The following is a 13,213-nucleotide window of genomic DNA, read 5'->3' on the forward strand; positions in this document are numbered from 1 at the left end:
ATTTAAAACCGTTCCTCCTATGTGTCTTTATTTAATTCATCAGTTTTTTGGGGGGGGGATTGTAGTGGATACCACTAAGTTTCAACGACTACTTCCCCGAAAATCCGACGTCGATTATGATCTTTCATTATCAAAGTGAGGTGTATCGGACTCAAGTTGGTACTTCCGGCATCAACAACTATCGTAGGATCAGCAATGGATGGAAACAATTTATCAGGGCTACGAATTTTAGGGAAGGAGATGTGTTACATATGTTGCTGATACGCAGTTGTGAAAACTGTGTTAAAATTGTTGTTCTTAATCAGGACCCGAACCTATAGTTTCTCATTGCACTCACAGAACCTTTCTCGTATTTGATAAGGCATTAGTAATACCTTGTTGTATTGGATTGTTCTTATAAAAGTATTCAGTAATTCATCTTAAACAAATTTGTTCATCTTTATTTATCTTCCTACTTCGACAATAGTATCTTAAAAAATTCTATGAGTAACCGAAATCATCATTAATCAATTTTCTCTAATTTCTATTTTCGAAAGACGACCAATGAATGCAAAACGGAAGAAACAAAATTGGCATTGGTGAAGTAAATAGTTGCAAATGCATTGGTTAGGAAAAAAAATTGTAAGTAAATGAACCATTAATTAGTGGTTGAGCAGGCTCTAAATAAAAAAAAAAATTCTTAGAGGCAAAATACATATAAAAATATATAAGTTGCTATTATGCTTAATGGCCATAGTAACAAAAAGACTATAATAGCCTTTTCTTCCTAACAAAATTTTGTATTTTTTTAAACTCAAGAAAACTATTGCAATTCAATTGCAACGCAAATTGTTAGACAAGCATATCAATAGTCTTATACTATTAAAATACGTATAATTCCGGTTGAAAAAAACCGCACATTGATTGTTCAAAAAAAATATATATAGTAAAAGTAATTATATATTTGGATAATTTATAAATATAATTATTGAAATATTTCAATAACGATAGTTTATTACAATTTAAAACTAGCAAATGTGTCGACACATTATAAAAATCAGTCATATAATACTCATATGTGTCGAACCAAAGAGAGTGAAGCATAAGTCTTGATGGTACAAGTCTTTCACCCTATTGGGTTTGAAATCGAGAGGGCGTCATGCAGAAGCTATTAGTTGCAAACTATCGTGGTGATAATTTATACGACAAATAAAAATATACTAAAAAGAATATTATTAATATGATTCGGTCAAACTACCTACATATAAAAAAACTAATATTGAAAAACTTAAAACCTATTGGGAGAAATCTCTCCCTAAACAAAGACACTTTAAAGACTATATTGTGGATGCTATTATGTTATGGTATGAGAAGGGGGTCTTCTATTTATAGATGTCCAAAACCTTTCCTCCAAGAAAGAGGTTAGCCAAATATGAAAAAGAATTATATTTTTCTTTCAGGAAAAGTAAAAGTAATTATGGTAACTTTTATTTTCCTTTTAAGAAAAAATAAAACTTAAATATAGTAAGAAAATAAGGGGCAAAACCCTAACAAATCTTTCCTTTTTGGCTTGATTTTCTTCACTTGATCCATCTTCTCTTCATATCACGTGCATGAACTTTGTTCTTGATATAATCTTCATAACTGCTGCTTGTCATGGTTAAATATAAGGTTTAAAATATCATGGTTAAAAATTGGTTTGAAAGTAATATTTTATTTTTATTTTTAAAAATGCAGTAGTAGGAGTGTTGAAAATATGGTTGAAACTTGTTCTCCACATGTAGTTCGACAAAAATCTTCATTATCATCCAAATTGTTGCAGTTTGATTTTGAAACCGCTTTGAACCTGTTTAATCTCGTCTCACAACACCATTGGACCATTGAACCGTAAGATCTGATACCACTTGTTGGGTTCGAAATCAAGAGAGCGTCATGCGGAAGCTATTAGTTGCAAACTATCATGATGATAACTCATACGATAAATAAAAATATACTAAAGAGACATTATTAATATGATTCGGTCAAACAACCTACATATGAAAAACTAATATTGAAAAAATTAAAACCTATTGGAGAAATCTCTCCCTAAACAAAGACACTTTAAAGACTACATTGTGGATGCTATTATGTTATGGTATGAGAAGGGAGTTTTCTATTTATAGATGTCCAAAACCTTTCCTCCATGAAAGAGGTTAGCCAAATATGGAAAAGAATTATATTTTTCTTTCAGGAAAAGTAAAAGTAATTATGGTAAATTTTATTTTCCTTCTAAGAAAAAATAAAACTTAAATATAGTAAGAAAATCAGGGTAAAACCCCTAACACACCCCTATGTTACACCAGTTTGATAAATTGTGAATCATTACTTATATTTGTTACAAAAATGACCTCTAATTCTGTATTTTTAAAGTATATGGTTCAATAAAATTAAAATATATATTTAAATAATTCCCATGCATAATTTGTAAGATATCGCAATAACGACAACTCAACATACCTTAAACCTGATAAACGTTGATACTTATAGAAATTATGCATATAGTTCACATCAGTCAAACAAAATAGAAGGAGATATAAGTGTTAATCATATAAGTGTTTCACTACTATATTACGGCGATCTAATAAATTATGAATTGTTACTTATATTTGTTACTAAAATGATCACTAATGAATTTGTAAAATATTGTTATAGCAACAAATCAACAGACTTTATACTTGCTAATCCGATAAGTCGAACCACTCGTTCAATAACCAAAATGTCATTACATATTAATGATTTCGGTTTGATTTTACGCAATCATTGATAGAGTCAATTACTAATGTTCAAACTTAGAAAATGTCAACTAAAGTACTGATTGTTTTTAACTCCCACAAATAAAATTCGTTCTATGAAAGAGTAACATTGACTGAGATCACGATGAAATATTGAGATCTTTACCTAATTATTTTTTCTTAACTAAAATGGGTAAAATTATACTAACATAAATTAAGAATGTCTGCCTAAGTAAATCTATTTAAATACGTATTTACATATATTTAAACTGAAATTAACAAATAATTATGTTTTCAAATTATGAGATTATACTGAAATTACCAAATAATGAGTATGTATGGAAATTGGCAAACTATAAAGGTATTTATCATTGTATGTTTTCAAATACTGAAAATATGCTTCGCTGGAGAAATATTTAAGTGTGGAGGAAAAATAATTAGTATAAAATTAGAATTAGAGGAAATTTTTACTCGAGAATTAGAATTAGCAAAGAATTAAGTTTAAATCTTTTGAAAAATACAATTCAATTTACATCCTATGTTTCCAAATACGTTTGATTGAAAATTATAAATGTTTAAACGTATGAATATGGGAATAGGTTTCAATTGGCTAAGGAAAATTGAAATGGAAATACGTATTTTAAAATGGCTAAGGAAAATTGGCAAACACTTTCCAATGGATATGGGAATTAATTGTAATTAAGCTCCTTCTCAATAATCAATGTATTCAAAATGTGATAAAAGAATATATTTAATTTTTTACGTAAATGGGTCGAAATGTCAAAGAAATAACTAATTTATAGTGTGAATGAAACTTTTTATTATTATGGCCACATTATGGTCAAAAGAATTTTTTCATGACAAAAATCTAAATATTTTAGGTTGAAATTAAAAATAGTCAAATTAATAGGAACGTATTTTGGTTCGGATATTACGTTTGAATTGTGGGTTATATTATGAAGGGTTATTTAAGATTTCAAGTATTAATAAATAAACGAGATATTTACAGCAACACAAGTGCTACATAACACATACATTAAAATCACATTGAGAAATATTTAGATACAATAGTTCACAATATGGCGGATAATATTCGCGGTCTAAGCCTACTTGGGGTTGAAACAAATTTCATAATTGTGACAATAATAAATTGTATCTACCTAAAACAATCTTTGCGGCTTCACTGTCCGTGAATAAATCAAAATTATTTCAATTACAAAGAAATGTTGAATTAACAATTATGGACACAAACCATACATTGAGTTAATATTATGACTATACGTCAATCAAACTATCTCACTATTGTAGATTCAATTAAAACTGATTTGATGAACATTGTCATTCTCTTTGCGTGAACAAAGTCTGTTCATTGTTATCGTGTCATGTTTATACTCAAAGTATGAACAAATTACATTACATCTACAACTATCGAATATAAATCATTCAGTTGAATTCAGTATTCTCGGCACGATTTAGATAACCAATTGAATATTTTATCATGTCATTTTTTGTTACAGACATGGAATCAACTTGTAAAATATTTAAATTATTAAAACGAGCCTCTTAATTTGTGTGTTAATGTAAATAAATTAGGTTCCTTAATTATACCTAAATAGAGCATCACATCAATAAAAATATAATGCATGTAAACTAGTACTGAATGCTATTGCAACGACTTGGTCAAACATCAACTTTAGATTTCATAGGTCTCGAGTTCGAAACCATAGCTCTCCCACTGTTTTTTTTTTAATTTAAACTTATTGTTTTGAAGGCGGTTCCCCAAATGTTTTTTGGTAATTCAAAAACCATTTCAAAAAGATAAAACTTTTCCTTTGCTTATTTATTTGGAGGAAAGCTGAAAATATCTCACCACTCATCTCCACAAAACACCATAGAATCTCAACCAAAATCCTATTCACCTCCCCCACCGGCAAAGAAAATGGAAAGGTTCAGACCACTACGTCTCAACCCCAATCAATGCGGGCCAGAATTCATTATTAGGTTGGACGTAAATGACATGGCATATGACGAAGTGGTAATTTCTAATTTTTTTACTCATTAAGGATTCTATGTTTCTTTATTTGTTTCATTTAACTTTTGTTCTCTTTCAAATTTGAGTAAGTCGTCCATCTTTTTCTCCTTTTTTAGTCGATACCAGAAGATGTATGTATACACTTCCCCGTCGGTCCAGCGCTGGTAACCATTCGTCCTTGTGGTAATAGAAAAACGTATACGGCTAAAGTGTTCCGCAGCCATCTGAAGAGACCGAGGATATATGATGGCTAAAACTTTTTCATCTGTGCTGTGGGTATCGAAGTAGACGATATTTTGGTCATCGAGATCGCCAACAGTACCGACCGTTTTTTCTTATTAAATGTAAAACATGTAATCCCTGTGTGAAGAAGTTTTCAGGTTATGGATTTGTTTGAATGTCTTTTATTATTATTATTATTATTATTATTATTAAACTCATAACGTTACTCTTTAGTTCCTACTTTCAATTTTCAATTCCCATTACTAAGTTTTAATTTTCCTTTACCATCACTGCATTAACAACTATCATAACAACACTCCTTTGGGTTCCGTATTTATTTCTTTCTCTTTCTGTGTGTTTTTTTGCCAATTGAATGTCTGAAAGCTGAAAAAGAACTCATCTAGATTTACCAACCAAATCCTTCTACTAGATTTTTTACGAGAAAGGTAAAAAAAAATCCTCAGATAGATTTGGTTGATTTTGGATAGGACTTGACAAAGGCAAACAGTAGAGCAAAACCCATGTCAATGGCTGCATACATGTAGACCATTATGACTAACTTTAACACTGTTCAAGGCTTTTGGTAGAACCTAGGTGATGTTACCATATCCAAGACCTAGTATGGATTGTCTTGTAGGTTGCTGAAAGGGCGAAACAAACAATTTATTTCTCATTTAATTCTCCAACAAAAATCCTTGCCTATTTATATACATACATATCCTCTTTTCTTTGTGATTTTGTTCGTCTTTTATCTTATCTTATAGAGTTTCCTCAAAAACTTTTCAAATGCCTCTTTTACACAAAAAAAAATATGTCTTCCTCAAACAATGGAAATAGTTGTGTGGTCCGAAAAAGAAAACACTATCACACTGGTTGGGAGATTGAGCTGCTGAAAGATGAGGTGAGGGACCTTAATCAGTATATGGAACAGCTTAAGCGAGATCTGTGGGAGTTGAGGCATCGTTTCTACATCTATATACGAGAGGTTAACAACGAGAAGATTGAAGAAGGTGGTGAAGTTACTGAGGGTGTTGATCCGGCTGTTTAGGTTGTTGTTTATTTATTTTCTTTTTCGGTCTTTTTAAATTGTTGTTTCTTCTTTTTCGCTATATGTTTGTTCTTCCCGTTGCACTTAACAAATGAATGTCTTCTTTTCATATTACATTTGCCTTAACTTTATGCAAACAATGGAACACACAATTTAATGGAAGGACTAGCGATTCATACGAATTATCGAATATATTGATATAAACCATAGATTAGGCGTTGAACACATTTAACATTGATTAGATTAACCTGAAGAAAATTATACAAAAAACAAGGTTGTTTTCCGAATTCCTTACAAATTCATTTCTTCTTTTCACTATTCGGGTATATGAAAAGTTGTCCAGATCAATCTATTTGTAAGTACGACTTCGAACTGAACAAGGTAAAATATTTTGTTGGAGCCAATTACTCTTCACCAAACTGATTACAAAAAAAAATATCTTCTTTATAATTGCATAATGAACTACAACTAACAAATAATAAGCGTCCAACACAAACTCACTCCAGAAAAACCACTGAAACAAAAGACTATGAACTTTTTATGTGACGCTTCAATTGAATTTGTTAATGTCCAAATCTTTAACTCTAAATGTCCTATTGTCCAAGAACAACTTGGACAAATGTTTAAACATGATCGTACGTTGGATGGCATAACTAATACATTGATGAATACATTCTCACCTAATAGTCTTCCTTAATTGAACTAGGATATATAAAAAAATAGCTTCAAATTACACTTGAACATGGGAGGAGAAAATTCAAAATGGAGGAACTGTGTTCTAATTAACCATTTAGTTCATATAAGTGCTAATTCATACTGCAACGAAATGTGTTAAATAAAAGCCCTAATTATCCATGGTAGCGTTCACTAAAAAAATGACAGAATGTATAGTACAGATGTCACTTAGCATGCAAAATAGTTTTTTTTTTTCATTGTAATAAATTTAGCGAAACCACAAATGTTTACTAACTTTACAATACGTTTACGCCTGTCAATGCTTCCATTCACTAAGTGAAAATAATGAATAAAAGAATTCGACAAACTTTGATGGGTGGAACAATGTCAATACGCAACACACATCAAAATTGATTGCAACAATTCCAATAGTTATCACTAAAAATATTACATCATTATTTTGTACCTAGTAGTCCATATTGTAAAAAATGATTGAAAATTAATGACTTGTGCATCAGTGTATTAAATTAATAATGCCGATGGGGTGTTATTTGTGGCATAATCATAAATTGTACCTTTACACTTCAACAAACTTTTTTTTTCTATGTAGATTTTTTTTCTTTTTCATATTAACAAGAACTTCACCCCAATCTTAATTTGTATTTAAGCCCCAAGAAATGACCCATGAAAAATTTACGCATATGCACATCAAATTGGACCTAAAATGAGGACAATTTTAACAATCTACTTAGTTGGATCGGGCCCAAACTAAAGGTTCTCAAAATCAGATTACAATAATAATGGGCCCAACGAATAGTTCCCAAATTAGAAGGTCTCAAACCCTAATTTACTATAAAAATAAATTTAAAAAAAATCAAATAAGTGAAATAAATGGGAAAGATAAAGGGTAAGTAGAAGGAGATAGTGGGGGACATGACAAGATAGGTGTGGGAAATGATTTTTAAAAAATAACGGGTGATTTTGAAATGAAAAGGGTAATTTGGGTAGAAAAAAATGTGAAATGTCATTAGCCCTCCCTTGTCACTTTAATTACAATAAAACCGGCCAAAAAGGACAATTCGAGTCCTTTGAGTCAATCGACGTCGAGTCGAAAATAATTTCCATAAGAGATAAGTATAATCCCTCTGACATATATCTTTTTAATTTGGTTGTATTTAGAGTATTTAGGCAAAGATGTCTTTTTGTCTTCAACAAACACAATCATGTAAATGCAATAAGAGAATAAGTATAATCCAGTAGTAGTAGTAGTAGTAGTAGTTAGTAGTAGTAGTTAGTAGTTAGTAGTAGTAGTTAGTAGTAGTAGTAGTGCTGATTCGTGCATGCGAGATTCTGGTAAATACAATTTCTGAAAATTCTTTTTTTTTGTTTTAATTTTTTTTGTCAAATCCTTTTTTGAATTTAAAACACAATACAAAATTGATTATATTTCAACATAGTGATAATCGATTCAACTATTTTTTCTTGAATTTTATTTATGAAATGAAATACTAAATACAAACTTCATCTTGAATCTACTATCCTTTGATTTGTAATTAGTTGTATTGTTCTGTACAATAATTTGATTTTTTGGGTTTCAGTTTCTACAAAATTCAATTGTAATTATTTTCTTATATCCATTTATAGGAATTTTCATAGTCAGTTGCTTATTTCGTAATTTGGGGTATTTTCATCAAAGTTGCTAACAAATCGTAATCGTTCTTTGCATCTATGTTATATGCCTTGTTTGTATGGTATGTATTCAGTTGCTAATTGTAATTTGTATGTTATGTATTTTGTCAATAGATTTTATACAAAAAAATGGGATTGTTGCCAATTATTTTGAAGCATTCAGGCCTATGGAATATAGATAATGAGTATGAACAATACCAGCTTGACTCAATTGCAATTGATGAAAATAAAAAATACGATGATTTGTTGCAATTGATTGGTACGCAACTTTGTATTGACTTTAATTTGACTACTGTGAAAATAGAATATAAAGTTGGCTTTAGTTGTAAAAGAATAGAAATTCATAATGACATGGGGCTGACAGTATATGTAATGGTACGAAAAAAGAAAAGGGAATTGGAAACTATCCTTTGTGCATTTCTCTTTTTGATAAATCTTTCAAAAATAATAAATCATGTTCAAAGGATGAAGGAGAGAGTTCTTGTGACAATCATAAATTGAAAGTAAATGCAAACTGTGTTGATAGAAAAAAGAGCAATATTGATGAAGATTATTTTAAGCTTATTGAAAGTGTTGATACAAATGATCAAGAACAGACAATTATTTCCGATCCAGATCAAAACGAGGTGCTTATTGTTCAAGTGTATAAGTACAAAGCCACTTTAAAGTCTGTGATGACCCAATATGCAAACCGAAACAGATTTCAATTCAATACAAACAAATCAAATGGGAACAGGTAAGTTGCTGTATTTTATGACTATATATATTTTTGTAATTGTATATTTTTCTTAGTATTTGTATATCTGTATGTAGTTGTATTTGATTATTTGTTTTTTAGTTGTATTTACATAGCTGTATATAATTTTATTTGTATACATGTTTTTTAATTATATCTGTATAGTTGTATGTAGTTGTATTTGATAATTTTTTTTTAGTTGTATATGTACACCTGATGTAATTGTAGTTGTGTATATGTTTTATAATTGTATCTATATATATGTATGTAGTTGTATATGATTATTTATTTTTTAGTTGTATATGTATATCTGTATGTAATTGTATTTGTATATATGTTCGTAAATTGTATTTGTATATTTGTATGTAGTTGTATTTGATTATTTGTTTTTTAGTTTTATATGTATATCTGTATGTAGCTGTATCTGTATATATAATTTTAATTGTATTTGTATAGTAGTATGTAGTTGTATTTGTATATATTATTTTTAATTGATTTTGTATATGTGTATGTAGTTCTATTTGTATATATGTTACATGTATATCTGCTTTTTTTTGTTTATGTATAGTGTTGCATACATAAGTTTAGTTTTTTAGTATATTTGTAACCTTTCAAAGAACTAGATTCATATAATGGGTATATAGTTAACATATTGTGGGTATAGACTGTAGGTTTAATAAGTTTTTTTTTTTAATAATTATGTTTGTTTTGTTTGTGTAAATTATTAATATTAACAGATAATTATTTCATATCAGGTATACTTTGATTTGTAAATCGAAGGAATGTGGTTGGTTTCTAATGGCGTCTAGCAATAAGAACACCGATTTGTTTAAGATTGAAAAGTTCCGGCATGAACATACTTGTCCTTTAAAGAATAGAGTGTACCAGCAGAAACATGTTAGTAGTACATTGATTGGTGGGATTGTGAAACAAAAGTTATCCAATCATAAAAGAATGTATACGGCGAAAAACATACAGGAGGATATTAAGAATGATCTTGGTTTGAATTTGACTTATACAATAGCGCGGAGGTCTAGAGAAAAAGCTTTGATTTCATTGAGGGGAACAACATATGCATCATACAACAGACTGCCTGGATATTTATACATGATGAAAAAGACTTACCCTGGTTTACATATACGAATGAAAAAAAAAATCAGATGAATTCCTTTATGTGTTTATATCGCTCTACTCTTCAATTAAAGGTTTTGATTCATGTCGACCGATTGTTGTTATTGATGGCAGTCACCTAAGAGTAACATATAATGGAACTTTCGTGTCAGCAAGTACACTTGATGGAGCAGATTTTAATACTACTTCAAATTTTTTTCAGTACTATATATATTATATTAAATTTATTAAAAATATATTTCATAAATCTTTTATGTATAACATGACTTATGCAGGACATATTTTTTCCCTAGCTTATGGAATTTTGGATTCGGAGAATTATGTAACATGGAGTTGGTTCTTTGAGCAATTGAAAGAAGCTCAGGGTATAAAATTAAATATGTGTGTTGTGTCCGACAGGAACGAGATCATTATAAGGGCTGTATCAACTGTATATGGGGGCGTTGTACAGTACGCTTGCATCTGGCATTTGTGGGAAAATGTGGTAACTAATTTCAGGAAGTCACATGCTAAATTGTCTAAAGTGTTTTATGCAATGGCAAAAACATATACAATTTCTGAATTTAACAATATAATCAAGAAGGTTGAAAAGATAGATATTAGGGTGAAAGATTACTTGCAGTCGACCGGATATAACAAGTGGTCTAGGGTGTATGAAACTGTAAATCGGGGATTCACTCTAACCTCAAACATTGTTGAAACCATTAACAGGCACCTTAAGAAAGCCAGGTAATTGCCTATATATAATTTTTTAGAGGAAGTTAGAAAAATGTTTTGCAAATGGCACCACAGCAACCGGCAGGCTGGGATATTCACACGTACACCTGTATGTGGGAAATATTATGAACTCCTTAAATTTAACGAGGCAAAGAGTACGCGAATGAGGGTAAGTATTTTATTAAAAGTGCATGATGCATTTGTTATTTTGTTGAATACGTATATATAGATACATATATATATATAATTGTATATTCACCGCAGGTTGTGCCGGCAACGGGTTATGTTTATTCTGTGCTTCATGAAGATCGAAGTTTTATTATTTGCCCGGATAAGAAGACATGTTCTTGTCATCAATTTGAAATTGATGAAATTTCATGTGCTCATGCGTATGCAGTGTTGAAGAGAAAAATCTTGAACCTGATAATTATTGCTCTGACTTTTACAAGCCAAACTCGGTATTGGAGACGTATGAGGTTCAAATATTTCCTCTTCCTGATAGATCCACATGGAAAATACCAAATTATATATTGACTGAAGTTGTTCTTCCGCCAAAATACAGACATCTCCTGGAAGGCCAAAGAAAAGAGAAAAGTCCGCGGGAGAATTTTACGGGACTAAGTCCACATATTCATGCAATGCTTGTGGGTTAAAGGGACACAATAGGCGTTCATGTATAAAAATACGTCGAGTTGAATAGCTTTTTACGTTATAGTAAATTTATGTTTCTTTTTTTTCAAACAATCAATAAGTTTCAGTTATGATTTTTGTCATTCATTATTTAGAATTACTTAGTCGAAATATGATGGATTATCTATTAAGTTAATTTTCAATTTACTTATATAGATATATGCATTTTTTGAGTTTCTATGTGCATAACTCATAACTTCACTTTTAACTATATACATGTGAAAAAGTTATTAAAGGAGATGAGCTATCTTTAAACATATTATATTTAAGCGCATATGTTGTGTGTATTTTGATGTTTTGTTTCTATGTTATACGTATTTATCATTATATGTTCTGTTAAAAATTTTGTGTGCATATGTATATTTATAAAAGATTTCATACACAAAATTGTAGTACATTTCCGTCATAGGATATTTTTGGTGGAGAACACAAACTTTTTAAAAAGCATTCATCATATGTGACTCATGATTGTTGAAACCAAAACAGTGTATGTATATATAAAAGATTTCATACACAAACTTGCAGTACATTTCCGTCTTACGATATTAATGGTGGAGAACAGAAACTTTTTAAAAAGCATTCATCATTTGTGACTCATGATAGTTGAAACCAAAATAGTGTATATATATTAAATATTAAAATAACTTTGTATAAATATTATGTTGTTTCAAAAAAAAAACTGATCAAGTCATAAAACTGTTACAACAAATCAACTTCAAAAATACCTTCCTACACCATAATTTTAGGAATGAAATCCTATACCATAATTATAGCTATAATCTGTCTCTCGGTGTTCAAACTTAGGAGCAAATCATCAGGAATGAAATCTTGCGATTCCATTAGATATTGAGTAGACTCATGTTGCTCGATATCAACAGTGTCAGCTATATGAATAGAAGCTGCAACCAAGTCTTGATTATCATGAGATTGAATGATTAAATTTGTTTGGAAATTAACCATCTGTAACTCCATTTGACAAACATGATCATCTACATGTTCAACTGTGCATTCATCCACCTAAAACAAATATAACCACAAATATTTTTAAAAAACTAAAAAAATTAATCAAAATAAAAAATTTACAGAATAAAAGATACTCGTACTTCAGTCTTCTCAACATGATGAGCTTTTATTTCATATGCAGCATCGATCTCCTTTGTGTTTCTTAACTCAGTAACCGAGATAGTTTGAACTTTGATTTTTATTTATATATTCAAAACCTAAAATACAAGAAGTCAATAAACAAACACACCATATCAGTACGTTATATATGACCATTGAACTGTATATACATCTACTGTTTATGTGCAAATTGTATATATTACCAAATGCAAACTGTATATATGTCTGCATATATATGTGCAAACGAAATATGCATATATACACATGGACAACTGTATATATGTATATGCAATAAATTGAAGAAACTACTAATCATTTGCATCGTTAAGCAAACACATTTTAATCACCTTAACATATGAAATAATTGCATCACATGAAAAATTAGTTTCTTATTGAAGCAT

General features: G+C 29.8%; 1 protein-coding gene across 1 annotated transcript; it reads left to right on the plus strand.

Moving 5' to 3' along the window:
• Nucleotides 1–8,767: 8,767 nt before the first annotated feature.
• On the plus strand, nt 8,768–11,653 carry LOC107857343. The gene is made up of 6 exons (XM_047413225.1): nt 8,768–8,791; nt 8,881–9,152; nt 9,908–10,281; nt 10,358–10,438; nt 10,559–11,012; nt 11,398–11,653. The coding sequence occupies exons 1-6, from the start codon at nt 8,768–8,770 to the stop codon at nt 11,651–11,653; spliced, it is 1,461 nt and encodes a 486-aa protein (XP_047269181.1).
• Nucleotides 11,654–13,213: the final 1,560 nt, after the last annotated feature.

This window comes from Capsicum annuum, chromosome 1, assembly GCF_002878395.1.
Source record: "Capsicum annuum cultivar UCD-10X-F1 chromosome 1, UCD10Xv1.1, whole genome shotgun sequence".
Taxonomy (NCBI): Eukaryota; Viridiplantae; Streptophyta; class Magnoliopsida; order Solanales; family Solanaceae; genus Capsicum; species Capsicum annuum.